At 39.6% G+C, this 19,882-nt stretch overlaps 1 protein-coding gene across 1 annotated transcript in view; it reads left to right on the top strand.

The window, feature by feature from the left end:
* Positions 1 to 19,136, top strand: part of PDE1C (phosphodiesterase 1C) — a 170,535-nt gene extending 151,399 nt beyond the window's left edge. The window contains exons 16-18 of the mRNA XM_088521371.1: positions 2,371 to 2,673; positions 5,951 to 6,025; positions 18,676 to 19,136. Coding sequence (XP_088377497.1) covers positions 2,371 to 2,673; positions 5,951 to 6,025; positions 18,676 to 18,689 — 392 coding nt within the window. The 3' untranslated portion in view covers positions 18,690 to 19,136. The remainder of the gene's footprint in view (positions 1 to 2,370; positions 2,674 to 5,950; positions 6,026 to 18,675) is intronic.
* Positions 19,137 to 19,882: the final 746 nt, after the last annotated feature.

The following is a 19,882-nucleotide window of genomic DNA, read 5'->3' as shown; positions in this document are numbered from 1 at the left end:
ATCTCACAGTAGATAAGTATTGAGTGAATGAAGTATGGTTAATAGTACAGTTTTAAGGGTTTCAATACACGCACCGTACTTGCAATCTCTGCACCTCCCTCCATCTGTCCAGCCTCACTTGGCCTTATGCAGCAGGGTCTGCCACACAGTGGGGGGTTAAACCGCCCACCCCTCTCAGACCAGTGACTTTGCAATGCAGCAAGATGCTCCTGTGGTAAAAATAAGAGTTATTATTAAAGGACAAATAAAGCAGCTAACAGTTGTTCAACAACTAGGAATCATCAAGGGAGAAAAAACCCCCATCTATTATTATTGTTTTTGTTGTTGTTGAATTTATATTGTTAGTAAATATGCAAGAGATTGTAGAATACTGTCTGCCCTTTGGTGAGGGCACTGTCCCCTGCAGCATCAGTGTGTTGTTTTTATCCTGAGTGTGGTATTTATGGCAAATGTCTTGGACTGTGTGGGCTAAGTATGTGAGTTTATTACCGAGCTCTTTTTACTTAAAGGATCATCGTTAAATAGCTACAAATTAAAAGCCGGAATAAACATACACCCTGATGTGCAGAGCACCATGTAGAGTGAAGTATTTTCTGACACTAATTTTGATAACAGGCACTTATCCAATAGTACTGTAAGAAGCCCCAGTCTCCAAAGCTGAATCTGTCTCCTGTGGTGCAGGTGCAAAATATAGCGATTTTTTTTTCAGCTCCCCAAATGAGAGGAAGCCTTCTGTATACCATAAGTTTCCAGGCGATATATCAATGTGCATAACTGAGCTGTCTGTGGAAGCTACCATGGATTTCAGGAATGATTAATAAAGTGAGGGAGGCTCATATCTAATTTAATTATATTTTCATGTGAGCCATAATTAATTCATTTAAAAATTAATTAACTTTAGTTAGCTGCTGGCAAGGCAATACAGATTGTTCTAAAGATGGCTTTCTCCCTTTCTTTTTGTATATTATCGGTAGATTTCTCTCCAACTGGTTCTGATTCACTGATTAGAAGTATTTGAGAAGATATCTAGAAATTCATTTGTAATTTTTATTCCCTGACCAAGACCTGGGTTGTGTAAGGCACAAAACGTCTTTGCTGTAGGTGTCAAGAATGCTTCAGCTGGACTGAAGAAGACCTCATTCAATATTTTATAGGGCCTGTTTACCTGCTTCCATAGTCTCCCAGACATCAAAACCCACTTGGACGCAGTCCTGTGCCACATGCTCTAGGTGACCCTGCGTGTGGAAGAGGGTTGGACTAGATGACCTCTAGAGGTCCCTTCCAAACTTAAGCATTCCATCATTCTATGAATGTCTGTCTCATACTCTGAACTGAGAGTAGTTTGCTGCACTTGCAGTATAACGCTTTATTCATCCTGGATACAGGCGTAGGAATCTAGAGGGGCTCTCTCTAGATAAACCTGGCTGGGTTTATCATCTCGAGTGCGGTGCTGGGGGACCGTGGCTCTCTGCTGCCTCCCTACACGGCCCGGGAACCTGCGCTGAGCTGCTGTGATGAGTCCATCTGAGGCTGTGCCGCCCACCTGGTCTAGAAATGTAGCGTTCTCAACACTTCGGATAAGATACATCACAGCCTCCATGGGTTTCCTGTTGCATAAGGACCCAGGGTTCGGATAGGAACAAGAGCAGGATTTTAAATGGGGAAAATTGGCTTCTCTGCAAATTTAATTTTCTCCGAGTGATGCCGCTACTGTTTAATGTTCAATTCTGGTTTTATACTTTTGCATATTTGAGTGTGACCATGGGATACTTTGGGATGGAATGTACTGGTATCAATATATTAGTCTCCCAAGAAAGGATGGTTTTACAAAGAAAGGATAACATTAAATGCAAAGGAAGAATTGGGAAGTCAGCATTGGCAGATACCTGGAATCAGGGAAACAAAGTGGACTTTCAAGTAACCAATGTACTTTGAATTTTTAAATGCTCAAAGTTATAGAGTACAATATGAGATAAACTAAATTTGGTGCTACAGATTCTTGAATGTCAAAAATGAAGCTAACTTCCCCTCTCCTAAAATCTGACATAGCTAAAACCCTTTTTAATTTTCCTTTAAAATTTTTTGAGGAGTCCCATCTGCAAAGGTGGACCTTATGTGGGAAAAATGGACATGCACATCATATACAGTTAGGTCAACATGAAGCTTTTTTTTTTTTTTTAATACCTTTCTTAATTGTTCTGTGCTGTTTTTCCCTTGCCAAGTCAGATTCAACATGTATCTAAGTAAAATTTGTTTTATGTGTAAAAGGCTGAAGTGGTTTTAAATGCATGTGTAGTAACATTCGTGTCAAATTTACTGAAAATCATGATTTCTTTTCTCATTTTGCTTCTCTCTTTGCTGAGGATGCAGAAGAAAAAGCTAAGAAAGAAGCAGAGGAAAATGCTCACCAGGGAACAGAGGAAAAGAAAACAGAAGAAAAAGATGAGAAGAAGCCAGCAGAAGATGCAGGAGCAGCAGCAAAGACAGAAAATAGCAAAGAACCAAGTCCTGGGGAAAACAAAAGCTCAGATTCCAATAAGAATCATGTAAATGGGACTCGGCAAATTGGGGTGAACAAACATGAAGCCTCTCAAGGGAAAAATGCATCTAGAACAGATAAGGGAGCCGATTCTCACCAAGCTATGGGAGAAGAGAAACAGCATGTCCAGAATGGTAGGTTCTGTTCTTCTACTGCAAGATGATTCTGCCTCTAAAATCAGTTATCTCACCTTGGCAATGGGCTGCCTGGACAAAAGATATCCTGAGTTCAGTGCCTTTTCCGTGAAGTCAGTACAGCCACCTCCATGTGGAAGTTGGAAACTGTAAATTAAGTTGCCTGCAGGGTTCACTTTTGAAGGAAAACACAGAATGTGTTTTCTCATGAAAATGAACCAATCAGGTACGATCCAAGCCTAAAAGATGAAATAGATCACTGCTTCTCTTGGTCTCTTTTTTATTAGAGGAATCATGAGTCTTTTTTTTTGGAGAATTTTTGGCAGAAATTTCATTCCAATATTTTCACTTGCTCTAAAAGATACTATTTTTTAAAAGTCCCATTTTGTACATGAAAAAGATGGGAAAATATCGGAAAATTGCATGTCACAAAAAAAAAAAAAAAAAAAAAAGGTAGAGACGTGAGAACAGAACAGTTGTCTTTTGGGAGCTCTTGTTGTTATCCTTCCCTTCTCATCTAAAGCTCTCTTGAGCCATTACCAAAAAATGGCAGTATGGACACCTGTGACTTCTCACAAACTTGGCAATTTTGAGCCAGTCCCAAACTACAAAAAAAACTCAGACTCAAAGGCGTCATTTTTTGAAAAGTCTGAGTGAACACATAGGCCTGTAGTATGTCCTGAGAGTGTCACAAAGTTCAGGCCAAGGTCAGTAGAATAATTGTAGCTGACAGAGAAGTCACTGGGATCACTGCCTTGACAGCAGCAGGGGCAGGAATTCCTGTATTAAACATTCCTGATATATTTTCCATGTATGTCACTTGGCTACAGGGCTTTCCCACAACTACATATTGCTTTGCTGTTGTCATTTTAGATTGGACAGACTATGAGGGGCCATGCTATCATTTTCTGTCAAGTATGGGATTTTTCTTCAGTCCATGTTACATAGGTGAATGGGAACAAACTTCCAGGAATAGAAAAAGCTTGGGAACATGTGAAATCCCACCAGATTTTGCCTCACAGATTTTTTTTACATGCTTCTAATAATGTAGAGGTTGAGAGCTCTTTTTGTTCTTTTTTTTCTTTTTTTTTTTAAATGTCTCTGCTGTAGGTGTCAAAAATGCTTTGTAAGAAACTTTAATGATTTCTGAAAATTAGTGTCTTCTTCAGGAAAAGAAATCCTGCTCTTAAATTTATCAGAAAAGGCCTTTATGAGGCACAGTCACTGCAATGTTTTTGGAGACTGATGAAATATAACATTCGTATATCTGAGTTCACTGTAGCTTCCTTTACACCTATATGTTAATATCTCATCATAAAGTATTTGCCTTATTATCTCCCTGCCTTTGTAATCCCTTTCAAAAGGATCGTTATGATCATCGTTCTGCTCTGCTGCTGGCAGTATGGCATGGTAGATATTGCAATATTTAGAAACGTCCTGTTCATAATAAGTTCTCAATGAAAGTTCAGAAATTGTTTCGTCAGAGGAGTTTGAAATCTCCCTCAGTCACTGCCCACATGCCTTCTCAGAGGAATCAAGCTATGAAATAATGTACTTGTGGGTGTTCATCATCTGTGACTGCACACAGTTACACTCAAGCAAATTCTTTACAGAGTGGTCAAATAAAGTATTATTAGGTTATCGTTATTATCAGATAATGGAAGGAATGTGAGAAGACTTTTGTGCTTTGCTAGATACCTTTTCATTTCAGTGCTTGAAGACAGTGTCCTTCTCTTATGGGCTACCTTCTTCAGTCAGACATCAATCAGCTTGGAGCTACTCCTACCTCTCTGGCCGTATTGGACTTTCTGAAGGAGACAGTCAGTAGCTGTGTGCTCAGCTGAGGAGGTAGCTGGCTGTCCTTTGCCTTCATGTTTTCAGTTTTTTCTCACCCATCCAGTGAGCTTAATAAGAAAAACATGAAAGTTTTGGCTCTAAGTGAGGACTGGACAGGACATGTTTTTCCGTCTTGCTAAATATGTTGGGACTTCAAAGCCATTCCTCTTTCACGCTATGCTGAAACTTGATTAGGAGAGAGAGAAAGATCAATCCTCTGACATCCAAGAATAACAAGTATCCCAGAAGTTAGGGCACAATGTAGGGGAAGGAGACCTTGTTTCTTTTTTGAGCTATCGCAAAATGTCCATTGATTCCTTGGCCATGGCCATCTGGAAAGCAAATGAGATCCTGTATGACACATTGATACCTATAATTCTGATCCAAAGGCCATGCAGCAGCTGTAGTAACAAAATTAGTAATGCAGCTAGAATAAGCATGACTCTGATGGAGCCATGTAATGCACCTCTCATTTAGAAAATTCTGAAGTTATGTTCAATACAGCTCTTTCAGGTGGAAGGGAGGGTCCCAAATTCAGAGCTGTTGCTTCAGGAGTGAAGGAAGGGCTGCTTGCTGCCCTCTCTGCAGGCTCTCGTTGTTGCTCTGGCCATCTAAAGGGAGGACATCTCCTCTTGTTGCTGCAGCTGCAGCGAGGTCTCTCCATTTCAGTTATTTTTTATGTAAGTTGAATTTGACAAGACTCTTATTCAATGAGGTAGGTGATGCTCTGGGAAGGTCTGCTGTGCTCTTGTATGACTAATACCTGCTAATAATGAACAAATGTTGAGAATGATTCTGACAAACCTTCCTGTCCTCATAGAATACACCCCAACTGCCATTTTCATTATGCCTCAGGTATTGCCCTGCTTTGCTTTCCTGTTTAGCCCTAGAAACTCTAAAACTGGTGCTGAGTGGTAGGATGCTTGACTATTCTGAGACCCTCATCAGGGGACTAACCAAAATGAGTCTGTGGTTAAAGAAGACTAGTAAGAAAAAATGAGACAAAATCATACAGGACCACCTAGGATATCAAAGGTGGTTCTCTGTTAGAAAGAGCTATGATGAAATCTTGGAGGGTCTTACTCAGTCCTTTGGATGCACAGAGGTCTCAGAGATTAATTTGGAAACAAAGATTGTGCTCCAGGTTTTTAATTTTCTACACACAGCCAGAAGGAGAATGAGTTTACATGTGAACTTAAGAAGTTATCAACAATTAGAATAAATTTTAAATTAGATTTTGAAGCTTGATTCTGTGTAGAAGTTGGGTAAACCATGTGTTACTTTATTCTATAGTAATATATAAATCCACTTCTCTGTGAGTACATGTACTTTCTCCTAACGAACACATCTTTCTGATGTTCTAATTTGATTGAGTTACAGGCATTGATAAACTATTCTGTGCATTAAAATGCTTATAATATTTCTTACTGCTTTTCTTCAGGTGAATTAAAGGAAGACAATAACGCGGACAAGAAAGATCAGCCTAATGTGGGAAATGAATCAAATAAAACAGATGGTAAGGACTTAATATGTCATTACATTTTTTCATCCATTTTTGTATGCAATCTACTGTTTTCTAGACAGCCATAGTTTGTTCTAAAAGGTTAAAAAAAAAACACAGTAACTAGAAACAGACTTATCAAAAGTAGTCATTAGAATTGACAAAAGCCATTGGGACAGTGTTGGGTAATATCATCTCTTTTGTGTAATGCTTAGCAACATTTAGTTGTTCTGTTGGTAAGCAGTCTTCCTTACCCATCAATTTTTGTGCAGTGCCTGCAAGAAAAATTCCGGATTATTAATGTTGCTAAATAGGAAATGCAGAACTGTGAGGTTCTGTCTGACTTCCTTTGGGCCTAATTCTGCTCTCGGTTAGGGCAGATTGCTTGGGGGATGCACAAAACAAAGCTAAGACAGGCCTTGTACAAGGTTCCTCTGCTTTTTATACTCTGGCAATATAAGCACTAAGCTTTCTTGGACTAATTGTGTAAGTGGGAATTTGCCAAGCGCTATGGAACCAGAGGTATGGGAAGCAAGCATGAGCAAGCACATTAGTGTAGAGGCCATGTTAAGGACAGTGCAGAGAAAGGATGTGTCTCAAATAATCCCAAATCACAGAGCAGTTCCTTGGGCATCTGGGAATAATTTCAAACAGCCCTGAGCCTCTTACAAAGGTCCACAGATGTTTTAGTTGCTTCACAAAGTGAAAAGACAGCTCTAAGGTCTATGGCATGTTGACTCTCTTGCCCCTCCTCAGCTGTGCACCACGGGGCTCTGAGATAGCAAGTGACCCTGCGTTGCTCCAGAAGTGATTGCCTAAATGTGGGATAGCCACATAAATGGAAACATATGTGAGAGCTAGCATTCTGTTTGTGTGTGTGTGTCACAGTTAAATCCACTGAAACATAGCTGTGCCTAAGCAAAAATGATACGGTACTTGGTTTTGATGGCTAAGAAAGACAACCTTGTTGTAAATACTATAGCTTAGAATAAATGCATGTTTTCTAGTTTATTGTTTCCTTTAAAACAGTTACTTAATTGCTCTAGCAGTGTGAAAAGTGAGACAAAAATGTGATGCCCCAACAAAGAAGGTTGAACAATTAATCCAGAAGAATGTACTAATTCTGGCCACGTATATACTGTTTTTAACAGCCCTTTTAGGAAGGATTGTTTAGGAAGATTTAATTATTTTGTTAGGAGGTCATACTATTTACACACTCGAGAAGTTTTTGTCAGGAAAACAGACTCAAACAAGCACCGTTCACGACTCTTTCTGCAGTTATGCTATTAGTGAAGCACAAATATTCAGAGAGCGACGTGAATCTCCAGATGTTCATGAGTGTGTGCACTGGGGCGGATCGCTGTAATGGCCCCAGAAGGATTAGTGAGCAGAACGGCTGCTTTCCCAGCTGCAGTGAGTGACAGCTTAGGAGCGGATGAGCCGGGAGAGCGACAGCCCTGGCAGGAGGAGCTGGATGCAGGGAGACCTGGGCTCTTCTAGGACAGCTTCGGAGCAGCGGTCCTGCCAAGGGGATAGTTGCAGAACCCCCTGAATTTGAGGGCAAGGATTCATTTTAAAGCCTAGATTCCCTGAGGAGGGGTAGGGGAGAAACAATTTAGCCCGACTGGAGGACTGAGAGAGAGATTTTGTGATGATACGAGCTGCGAGGCAGTGGGTTTGTTTCTTTACCCCTAGCTAGTTTCTGCATACTGCTGGTTGTTTAATGCCTGCTTGTTCCCCTGCAAGAAAATGTTCTTCTCATCCCACTAGGGAGTAGACCAATAACATGGGACAGCTTGATAACAGTGAATAAAAATCTCAAAACACTTGAGGACAACTTGTAGGATGAATACTTTTCATTCAGACACTGCAGGGAGGGATTATAGCTAATGATCTCATTGACAAAAATGAGGAGAAAAATTGTGAATGATGTGCCGTGGAAAGGAAGGATCTGTGTCTGGCATTTTTGTTTTGATAAATTCTGTGCAACCTGTTCCCTCCATTACTCATGCTGGAATAAATCTCCTTAGCAGCCATGTGAGGGAAGCAGAGAAGGGAACATTAGCCACAGATAATGCATGGCTGTTTGCAGAGCACCAAAATATTTACTCGAACATATGCTTTCTCACATGCTGGTACACGATCTTTCATGTGTTGAAAGAAAAAGAAAGGCAGAGAGTTAGAAAGATGGCGGTTATAGCTGTGTCGCACTCGCTGGCGGTTAGTGTGTCAAGCTCGTCCTGGGCCTCTGACGCGTCAGCCCTGGTGCTTGGTTTCACAGCCGCTGCTGCGTTTTCAGACAGGTTGCATTCACATTAAACAGGTGCACATTTCCACAGGTTTCTCTACTCCGGGGAGAGCTATAGCTTTTTGTCCACCACCCACTAGTGCTAGCTAGAGCCCTGCACCCCTCTGTGTGATACGCTGCAGCTTAGGTCAGACTGTGCCCAGGCATCCTTCATGCGGAGAGGCTGCTATATGGTGCTTGCAAACAGCAGGATTTTTGTTTTTTTCATGATCACATGACAAAGCTGTTAATAACTGAGCAAATTATTTCCCCTCCTTCCACCTTCACATGTTATCTCTACCTCCTCTTTATGTTTTTTTCCTACTAGGAAAAGTTTCTACATTGTTTTCAGTGCAACACTTCATTCTAGCAGCCAAGGTGCAGTTTATTCTCCTGTTCTTTTTCAGCTAGGAATTACAGAAAATTAGAAAGATGTTTTTGTGTTAGTCCTGGGGACCTTTATTCTAGTGGCAAAAAGCAAGTCCACAGGCTACAGCACAGGAAAACAGTGAATGTCTTTGCTTGACTACTCCAAAGAAACCAGCGTGCTTTGGGTACGTGTGATGAGCAATGCTCCCACCTCGTGGTCGTGTTCTAACCGTGCACTTTGACAGGTGATCTTTCAATAATACGTTCCTTTACCCAGAGGAACAGAAAACAATATAGTATGTAGTCATTTAAACAGACAGTGTATATATATGAGTGTGCATAACAGGTTCTGTATCTTGAGATTTACTGTTGCTTAGCAATGTTAAAAGTTTTTCCTATTTCTTCCATACATTGACCATTTTTTCTTCGTTTTTCTTGGCAATCATTCCTTGATCAGCACAACTTGATGTGCACATTCCTTGATGTGCACAACTCCCTGGTTAGAAAGCTACAGTGCAGGGGCTTCATTTCTTTCAATTCCAGATGTCCCCCCAAATTACGTACTTGCAGTGAGGGATTGGCTGACACAGAGTATTGCTATCTGCAAATGTCTGTGGTGAAGAAATATTTTTTTGCGGGGATTTGTAATGGTGGTGTGATGGAGCCATGATGATGCCTCCACATTTATCCCAGATATACTTGAATTAACAGATTTCTTCCTTAGCTTCATGTAGGGGGAATGTAGCTTTTCACAAAGCCATTCAGCAATTTAAGAATTTTCAGTGTTTGCAGCCTGCATTTCAGTAGTGCATTTTATATATCAGTCTAGCCAAGACCACTAAGTAGCAATGAAAGCAATGAACACTAAGTAGCCAGCTTCTTGTGACAAAACTCTGCTCATGTTATTTGCATAATGCCAGTGTTATTCGAAATAGAGTCATTCAAGTGGATAAATGAGCATTGCTCTATGCTTGAGTATAGTAGGAAGGGTAAATTTCAGGTCATATGAGTAATATGCCATCTTTATTTCCATTACCAAAGATAGGCTGATTTCTCCTTGATTTTTTTTTCAGAAGTTAAAAGCCCATTTTGCTCTAGGTTCATAAGGCAAACACACTGGATGTCTCCTTTCTGTTATATAGTGCTCCTGGTAATATGTATCAGAATCTAGCAGTGGTGGCAAATTGGAATAGCAGTAGTCTGGGAATATTTCTAAAGACAATTTCCTTCCATTTCTTATTTCCTTTATAGCTTGTTATTTTGATTACATTAGAGGTTATTGCCCTAAGGTACAAATCAGAATGCATTGTACTGACACCTTCTAAAAGCTTCCTTGAAAGCATAAGGACATTTTGCAATCCAGAAAACATCTTTCACCATAACATATTTCTACCAAATAACTGTTCCACAGTAGTGCAATACTGAATAACTAGGGGGGAAAAAAAAAAAAAAAACTTCTGTATTTTTTTACAACCTTTTTGTGCTTTTCGACAAAAGCATGACTATGTCTTATTTAGCGAGTAGCACCTAAGGCAAGCTGGAATTTGCATAGAGAGATGTATTTTGAGAACATCTTAGGCAGTTTTAGTGTCAAATAGAGGGTAAACATTACGTAATGTGATTTTTGAAACTAAACACAAAATGCATTGTTAGCATCCTGATCTCAGGAGAGTTACGGCATCTTGGTGTGTGTGCTGTATGAGACTATGGGGACTCTATAGAAAGATGACTTGTATAAATATGCATATATTTTTGCTTTTCCATTCTGTGTGTGTGTGTTTGTGTGTGTGTAAAATTCATGAAAAGCACATGATTTTCCTTTGGGACTCACGTATTTCTCTTTTATAGCCTGCTTTCCAGGATCTTCCATGCCCTTAAGATGTTTGCTTGCTTTTGACTTCCGTTTCACCTGAACTTGCACATTGGGGATATGTGACAAATGAAATTGGGAATAGCATTTTTCTTGATTTCAGATTTGAGTGAATATTTGGAATATTCATTTCAATTGTGTAGTGTAAGAGCAATCCATGTAGGTAGGTTTTTTAAGTAGTCAATTCTACACAGGGCATTTTCAAGTTACCTTTGGTCATTTGGATGCATTTCTGCTCAGAGATAGCATGTAGCTGCATTCCTGTTGCAGAAACATATAGCATATTGGGAATTCCTTCTTGATTTTGTGTCAGCGACCAGGATGTTTTGCCTATCAGAAAACTGAGCCTCACCTTCCACCTGTTACAGATCACTCTTATGGGCTTAGTCCTTCTTATCCAATTTAGGACAATTGCTCACTATAATGGTGTATAAAAGGTCTCTGCGTCAGTAAGAGGAGGAGGCCCTTCTTGCTCCCTCCCTGCAGGAACTAATGTTCACTCCATTGGCAGTCAAGCCTCCTTTTTCCCTGTGTAGCACTTAGAAACAAGAGCATTTTTGAAGTCAGTGACTGAAGGGACAGAAGAATTGGAAATGGCTCCTGAAGAGAGGCTGGTGACCTTCAGCCTTTTCGTTGCCCTCTCCATGGAACAATTAGTTTCCAATTTGAGCATCCCAAGCATAGTTATTTTACCAGGAGACTGACAAAATAGCTTCAATGGAAGCATGAGGAAAGAAAAAAAAAAACGGCACAAGTCAAGTCTATGGGAATCCAAATGTAAAGTCTGTACTGTCCAAATTGCCAGCTGGGTGCTTTGTTGAGTACCTTCATGCACTGTATTTGCCTGCTGGACCTGCCAGCTGGTGTCTCCCCAGGGTAAGAAGCACAGGGACACCAGTGTCCTCGAGCTAAGTTTTTGCAGAGAGTATTTTTACACGTTATTTTTCTAGGGCTGGTACTTTAATGCTAACCTTTACTATTTATTGCTGTTAATCAGTCCCTCATTAGACAATTCTTTCTTTCTGTTGCTTCTAAACTACTGCTTCCTTATGTTATAACTTGGGACTTGGTGGCTATAAATAAAAGTGGAAGAAGAATAACTGCAACTTGTATTAGCTGAAAAGAGCAGTTTGGGAATTTGAGTCCAATTCAACAAAAGTGATTATCAAAACCAGAAAAGACTGAGAAAAATCTGAATGAGAAGTTTTGCTCTGAAGTGATGCTTTTAGTTTGTATTTTTGCCAGCTTTAGGTAAACAGTAAAAAGGAAAAAGAAAAAAGAAAAAAAAGGGGCTTTACTGGGCACAGCCTGATCTTTCATTCCCTATGTACACCCTACGACCACTATTCACAAAAGAAGAACCACCTCTCAATATTTTTTTTGTCATAAAAGATTGAAAGCAATTACTTGCGTCTGACCTAGAGCTAAGCATTATACTAATTTTTCAGTTTAGTCACTTGATCAAAGGAGCAATTATTTGCCCAGTGTTAATTACAAAATTCCAATTCTCGTCTTGTGCTGAAAACTTTGCTGGCTTCGATTATCCTTCTGGCTATGGTGGCTCGTGCCTCTCTTGTGCTGATGTTTTAGTTTCCATCCATGACAGAGCAGCTCTTTATGAAAACCATGATCCAGCTTTTGCCGCAGACGTGGTCAGACCTTTTTATTGTGTTTGATTATCAAATATTTCATATGTTTTTGCACTTACTTCTGTAGGTTGCTCTACAGGGTGAATGTGTCTTTCCTTTCCTATATAATTTGCTCAGGAAACTCAAAACATTTTTGGTGTAACTAAACTTTCCCCAATTCATCCATTTAATTTTCTCTGCTGTTAGGAATTTCCATAACATGCTGGTAATCATAGAATATATAATAGAACAAAAATAATCTCTTTCTTCCATCACTGAAGTGATTTCAGGTCCTGTGTAATACAAGCTGTCAAACAAACATCGAGCTCAAGATCAATGTGAACAAGACTAGAAATTGTTTGAAGTCATGAATGACTTAGGGATAATTATGTGCCAAAGCTTGAAAATCAGAATACCTTCTATGCTAATACCATTTTTCCCCCTAGCAAAATGAATATTAAACACTTGGGTCATGAGCTAAATTGGAACGATGGTGTTTAAATTCAGTTACAAAACAAGCGTGCAATTTTTTTTCCCCAGCAGCATTCGTTCTTGTTTTCCCTTGCTTTAAACAGGACCCAGACACCTTGAGTAATGTTTATTTTCTTTGGAGAAAATAATCTCTCTAAAATTTCTCATCCATTAAAAAAACAGATAATGAAGACGAATTAACTTATAACAGACATTTCTTCTTCATTTCACTGATCTTCTGAACTTTGTTCCTTAGGCCTCAACCATCTCTGATGCAACAGAAGCAAGAGAGTATCATAAATAAGCACAATTTATTTTCTCACAGTTTTAATTCTTTCCAAGTGACTTTAATATGAGAAAAAATCATCCAATGTAGAGAAGAGAGTATCTTCATTCTATTCTGGGCCCTGAATCTTTAACCAAACACCTTTACCACTGCTAATGGAAATACCTACATCTGAGAGTGTTATGACATGCAAGGGAGACGAGAAGCGCACAGACTTTGGAATAAGCTGATAAAATTTAGGGGTAACTCCTACAAGGTCTTTCCACAAAGGCATTAACCCTGTCAGTATCCCACTGAAATCATTTAGCACTTCATCCTGCTAGCTGCAAGTATTTCCACCATGTGTGTAGTCAGAGATGACCACCTCGTGGTTTGGAGGTTATCTGAGACCGGTTTGCTCAGACTGTTATTCCCTCCCTGTGCACAGCCTCCACAGTAATCATGGTAGGACATCAAGTGCCATTCAACAGTTTGTCACTTCTGTTGTCATTTCAGCCATTGCCTGGATGGCATACGCATACTTTGTAATAGCCTTATCCTAACAAGCTATTTGTTAGTTTTGAATCGTCAGAGAAACAGGAGTAAGGAACAGGGTGTTATTCCAAATGTTAATCAGTCCAAATATTTCTAAACTTTCTTAGAAGCTTGAAGTTATAAATAAATAAATAAATAAATAAAAGTGTTTCAGGAAGAATCCTCATAAAGATGTTACATTTGATGTCAGTTTTGAAAATTTTGGGAAGCTATCAATTTTGTTTACAAATTTGAACATTTTAAAACCCTATGTATACAGTATTTTTAAAAGTCTGTTGTGGAAATTTGTTTCATTTTAATAAGAGAGGGCAGAGGCTGATTTCCAGCACCATCTAAGCTTTCCTGTAAACACTCAAATAGCCACCCTAGACCAAAGCAGAAGTTACTTTAGATCTCTCATCACCTACCTGATGACATTTGCATTCAACATCTTAATGAACAAAGAATAAAAACAGGGAAAGACCTTCCCCACACCTTCCCAGGTGCCAGAGATCAAATTTAGCAGAGGTCAAATCTTGGAATTAAAGAGCTGCTAATGGGTTTTTCTTCCTCTAATTTTTCTAATTATCTCTTGGATCCTGGTGTGCTTTTGGTATGCACCTCCTGAGATAATGCAATTCAAAATTTACGTATACTTTATGTGAAAATAACATTAGCTTGTTGTTTTCAAATTTGCTACCTGAAAATTTCATTTGATACTCCTTTCATGTACTGTGAGAAGCAGTGAATTCCCTATTTACCTTCAGCACTCAGCTCTCTCTTAATGTCATTTACCTTCTATCAGTTGAACAGTTCTCTGTTCAACTCTCCAGTTTCAGGCTAAAGAGTCCTAGTGTCTTTAAACTTTCTCTGTTTAGTCTTCTGTCAAGTGAAAGCCTTCTGACATGTGCTGCTGATGTATGTTTAAATATAGCACTGCAGTGGTTTGTGTTACACATGGCTGATGGGATTAGAGCATCTGATTTTAATAGAAATAAGATAGACCCAAAGATATTTTTTTTCCTTCTAAATTATCAAAAATCACATATCAAAACCACAGTAATGTTCATTTTGACATAGTTGCATACTGCATTTTTTGTTGATATCTTTATGATTTCACGATCACTTTCATTGTTACTGAAAAGACATCACCTTGGGGGGTTGGAGTAAGGGATGTACTGGATGAATATGGTTCACTGGAGCTCTCTTCTCTTCCTTAGCAGGGGAAAAAATACATATTTTCAAGATTCTGTACTTAGTTTCCCATGCAATTAAAAAAAGCACTCAAAAGTAGCTTGGGGCAATGGTATCTTGGGAGAGAACAGTTTGGTGGTGTGGTGGAGTTCTGCCCCCCTATCACAATACTCATACAGCATGCTAAGAAGATCAGATTTGTACATGCTAAGCACTACTTTTTCACAAGTGAGCTGCAAGATTACCACAATCTTCTTAGGAAGAAAATCCGAGGGTGTAATCCAGGATGATTATGGTGTCATCATGTGTCTTCTTCGTTATTAAATATGTTCATAATGTTGAAGGAGTATAGAACTGAGAAGATAAAATGGGCAATATGCAATAAGCTCACAAACTTTATTAATAAGCAGAGGTATGTTATCCAGTGGAGCAAACCAAGGAGTTTGTGTAACCCCCTTGACCCACCTTGGCAAGCCAAATCCTTTTTCCACATCACTCTGTCCTGCAATTTGCTCCAGCATTTTATATTTTAGGAAAGAGAATAGTGAGGTTTTCTTTCAAAGAAAATTTCAAAGCCACAGGGCTGAGCCTTGTCTCCTGGCATGGCCTGGCACCGGAGGACGGGTGGCCTGGGCTGGCTCCAGGGAGCACGTTGCCCTCTGCAGCTTCTGAGGGGCAAGGGAAGCTGTTCAGTGGAGGGGCAGGATTGGCCGTCTCGAGGGATGGTGCTGAGAGAGGTTGGCTTTTCATTCCCATCTGGCGTAATTAGCTTTGCAGTCAGTGAGAGGCTGGGACCGTGAGTCATTAGAGAACAGGTGTAATTTTTGAGTCAGTCTAAACTCTCACCTCAGTCTAAATGTCCCTGGGGCTCTGTTCCTGCTCTCCAACTGCGCAGCAGATTGCAAAAGTTTGAATTAGACCGACATAATAAATGCCAGCTTGTAGTTCTTGAAAGGCCCCAGGACTCCCAAACATTTGTTTTATCACAAGAAGAGAGACAGAAGTGTGAGATTAATCACTGATTGTGCAAAACTGCCAGCCAGCTTCCTTGCTGGATGGATGGAGTTATTCCCCAAATGGTTCTGCACAGGGTAAAAAACAAACTGCTCTATACTTCTCCTTCGGTACAACAGACTATATGGTGCTATGCTAAACACAGGCATTCATGAACCAGGGAGTTCATGTTAAAAATGCCATCGTGCAAACTGCTGGTAGCAGAAATGGACCTAGTAATCTGCTCGCAGTGGGAGCTGGTAGCCCATGAAGAGCTCTAGGAGTCCCTGGTATTTGCATTAGTGATCAAGGGGAGGGTCTATGCTCAGGCTTGACAAGCAGTATAAACTCAGCAGTGACATTGGTGAACGGAGGCATGCATTCAGATGAGGCTATTTCGGCTAATGAAATTCAATATACACCGAGTGAACTACTTAAAGTCTTCCTGTGTACAGAGCACTGCATATTCATTCTTTTTCCTCTTTCAATTATCTCTGTTAATGCATGCTAATATTTGCAGTCGATCTATTGTGTTGAAATGCATGGGAGGCTGAATCATATACAAGGTTAGGGTAATCTTAAGGAAGTTATTTTGTATCCAAAAAGATATTCAGCGAGGAGGACAACACATCTGCTCCACCAAGTAGAAAAGCAATTTGAAGTAAATGCTGTACTAGAATGTTCTCATTGGAGCTGATGATGTGACTAACAGAAGCAAAAAGCAATATAAGACTCAGTACTCTGCAGGGAGCTGCTTCTGGGAAAAAAAAATAAAAGCCCTTTTCCCTGTTTTAACTGTTAAAGATGGGTGGGGTGAAAAGAGAGAGTCTTCTGAGTATGGATGGCAAAGGGAGAGAAGATGTCACATTGGGTGATGCTTGCTGCTCTATGTCAGATTCCACCTGCAATTCAGGAAATGATTTGAGAGATTCAGAAAAAAACATCAGCCAACTCTGTCATTTTATCCAGCTAATAGACCTATCCCCTTCCCTTCTTTTGGGTCAGTATCTTCTCCTTAGAATGTGGATAATGATTCATTTTAGAGGAGTATTATGATCCCTTTAATGGCAGTAAATCAGACCGAACCTTTTAGATAGGAGACATCAGGAAAGTGTAGTACTACAGGTTTTGCTCTTGCCGGTTGTAGATTGTGCTCTCAGTAGTGCTGGGAATGTGATAATCCAGTCTAAATAAATCCAATGAAATGCTAAAAGCTTATTTCTTTAGAGTAGGGGCTTAAAGTCAGTGGGCAAGAGGTTGTGGCAGCAATTTACAGTGGACCATCCCGAAAGGAGAAGTCCCCCTGCTAACTACACAGTAGAAGAAAATGACACCAACTCGGTGACAAATCCTGTGCCATACATAGCCACTGCTATGCACTCATGAGCGGCAGAAGGATCCAGCTGCAAAGCCTCAAGGTTTCTGTCACTCCTTTATTCCACTGCCCTAATAAAAACAAAAATTCCTGTATACAAAAGGAACTGGTTTCTGAAAGGCACACAGAGATTTTTTGATATAATCCCATGTTCCGAGGCAATCGTACCCTTTCTTCTGATTAATTTCCTTGAGTGAGAGATCCTTTCTAATGCACTGGTAGTGCTCTGCCAACATTGGTATCATAAGAAGTAACACTAGCTAAGAAAGCACCAGGCATATTCAGGGAAATGGCTGGGCCAATATATGCTAAAAAATGACAATGTATAGTGGGTCCATTTTCGTTTAAAATGAAGAAATAAAATCTTGACTTCATTTCTTCCTTAAGGAGGTCTGTTCATTGTGAAGATTCATGTGATATAACTGCATAGAAATTAGTTGTGTTTATACATTAGGGAAGATGTTAGTCAAATATAGCCTAATTTTGAGGCTGATGGAGTTATTAATATTTGTCCAGAGAGGTAATTGTATTAGCTCCAATTGATTATTTTGGGTTTCTAAAGAGGTCAAGGAATTTAATTATCTAAGGCAAATCTAAAATCCTCAGTGCATATTTGTACATCGTATCTCTGCCGTGAGAGATAATTTCTTAACTAATTTATCCACATGTACCAGACTTGTTCACATTTATTGTAAAGCAAGATATAGTGTTAAATTATGGTCAAGGGCAAGATTAACAAACTTTTTGTCCTATTTTTCTGTGTATTGTAAACTTATAGCTTTGACAACGTGTCCTTTTCTGCTGTTGGCACAGCTACCACATGAAACAGTCCACTAGTTTAGTTGCATTGGCCATTCAATGAGCAAGGATATGGCTTAGCTTCAATTGCATGTATTTTTTTTTTCTGTGTGTTCTTTGTTATTTTCTAGTTTATGCCTGAAGATATTGTACAGAGGCTGACTTTGCTGCTTGCTGCCTTGGGCAAATAGCATCTGGAGATTAGAATCTGGCCTCCAAATTGACAAACCATTGTAATCTGATCAGGGGCACAGCTTTATGCTTACCATATCAAATTAGCTGTTACAGAGAAGCTAAGCAGGTTGTATAATGCACATTCTTGGTTAGATCTCAGGCACCTATCCATACATAAGGTTGTGCTTTTTATTGCAAGGTCTTTGGGAGAAAGGATCTTTAAAAGATGTGGCACTTTTGTGCTTGGATCATTTGTTTTCCTTACCTAAAAACACATGTACAACATGTTGGCTTTATGGCCGAAAGCTTATTGAAGTAGTTAGCAAGCAAGGGTGATCCAGAGAGCCCTAAATCAAAGGACTTAATGATTAGGCCACACTGAATGCTTGTGTGCATGATCTCAGTGGTGATATAAATTGACTTCTCATTGCTTTAGGGAGAGTGCAACGAGTTTTGCTTTGTGGAGAGCAGTGGAGTCAGCTTGGTTGACGTCCAGTCAAATCAGTTTGCATAGCTGACTTAGCTTGGCTTAGCTTCAGTGCACTTCACTTTCTGGACTTCCAAATGCTGAGTAAAGTTGCACTGTTTGGAGGGAATGGGGCTGTCTAAACTGATACCCTTCTTTTTCTTTCCCAGAATACATTTTCCTTGGACACAGGGAAGACGGGCAACATTTGACGCTTTTCTTTTTCTTTTTTTTTTTCCAGATACAGAAGAGTAAAAAAATACATATATAAAAAAAAGAGACTGCAAATTTCTTTCATCATTTTAGCTGAGCTTCTTCATTCCTGTTCTCCTCCTTCCGCAAAGACCAGTTTCTGGGAAAGGCGTTAAACAACTTTCAAAACACTCCTCCTCCCACTGGCTACTTCACAATTAATGACTCTGGGTTCTAGGGTGGGGGCCTTGTTTGGGGGGTTGATTTTATTTTTATTTGTTTGTGTGTGTGTGCCTATGTGTGTTGTTTTGCGGAGCTTTTTATTTAAAATAATCTGGTGGTTTCCTGAGGCAAGTGGTTCCATTTCCTGGACAGGCCAAGCAAACAGGTGAATGTCGTCATCAAAAGTCAGCATTGCCCTTTGCTGTGCTTCAGCCTGTGAAAACTCCACATTATGATGGTGCAAAAAGATATCAAAAATCATAGGAAGAAACTTGATAATACTTCACTTTTTTTTTTTTTTTCTTTTTCCCAAGAATCTTTCCAACTGCTGGTAGACAAAGAGTTTGACTTTTACCCTCATGATAGAAGATTTTGTGCATATAAAAGGTGAATTTGTAGCATTAACTGACAATTTTTTAGGATGTGATGCCTTTCCTGCGTGATATAATGATAGCAAATGTTTTTGTGTCTAAACTGCAGGTAAACTCACTCAATCCTTGATTTTGATGTGTTTTTGTGCAGTTAGTGAAAGGAAAGAAGAATCGACTAAAGTGGTATTCCATTGGGGTAAATTTTGTTGTGCACCTCTGAGTGCATGTACTTGATGCATCTGCCTTAACTAGAGATTACAAATAATGAGTTTTTTCCCACATTTGTTCATGGGCTGCTGGTAACCACTCTTTGTCTGACCTGAAGGCCTAAGGAACGAAGGGCAGCAGGGAATCACACAGATCAATTTTTACTTTCATCTCAGTGTGACATTTCTTTTATCACTGATTGAATGGCAAGTCCAAAGGGAAGTAGAAGCATTATTTGAAAAGTATGGATAGAGAAAAACAAAATGAAACAGTATGTCCATAATACACTCCTGAAGTTGGTAGATGTAACCGTGGCATCCGGTGGATCTAGACACATGGAAGTAAGTCACCATTTGGCCCATTTTAAAGACAAAATGTTAAAAATACCTCTCTCAGGCCTTGATTCCGGAAAGTATCTTTTTTTATGAAGAGTGTTAACCATTTATTTAAGTGCTT

This window comes from Tinamus guttatus, unplaced genomic scaffold, assembly GCF_059628265.1.
Source record: "Tinamus guttatus ecotype Peru unplaced genomic scaffold, ASM5962826v1 Tinamus_guttatus_pri_ptg000119l, whole genome shotgun sequence".
NCBI classification, from domain to species: domain Eukaryota; kingdom Metazoa; phylum Chordata; class Aves; order Tinamiformes; family Tinamidae; genus Tinamus; species Tinamus guttatus.
The sequence above is the reverse complement of the archived record's forward strand: the minus strand, read 5'-3'. Positions and strand labels throughout refer to the sequence as shown.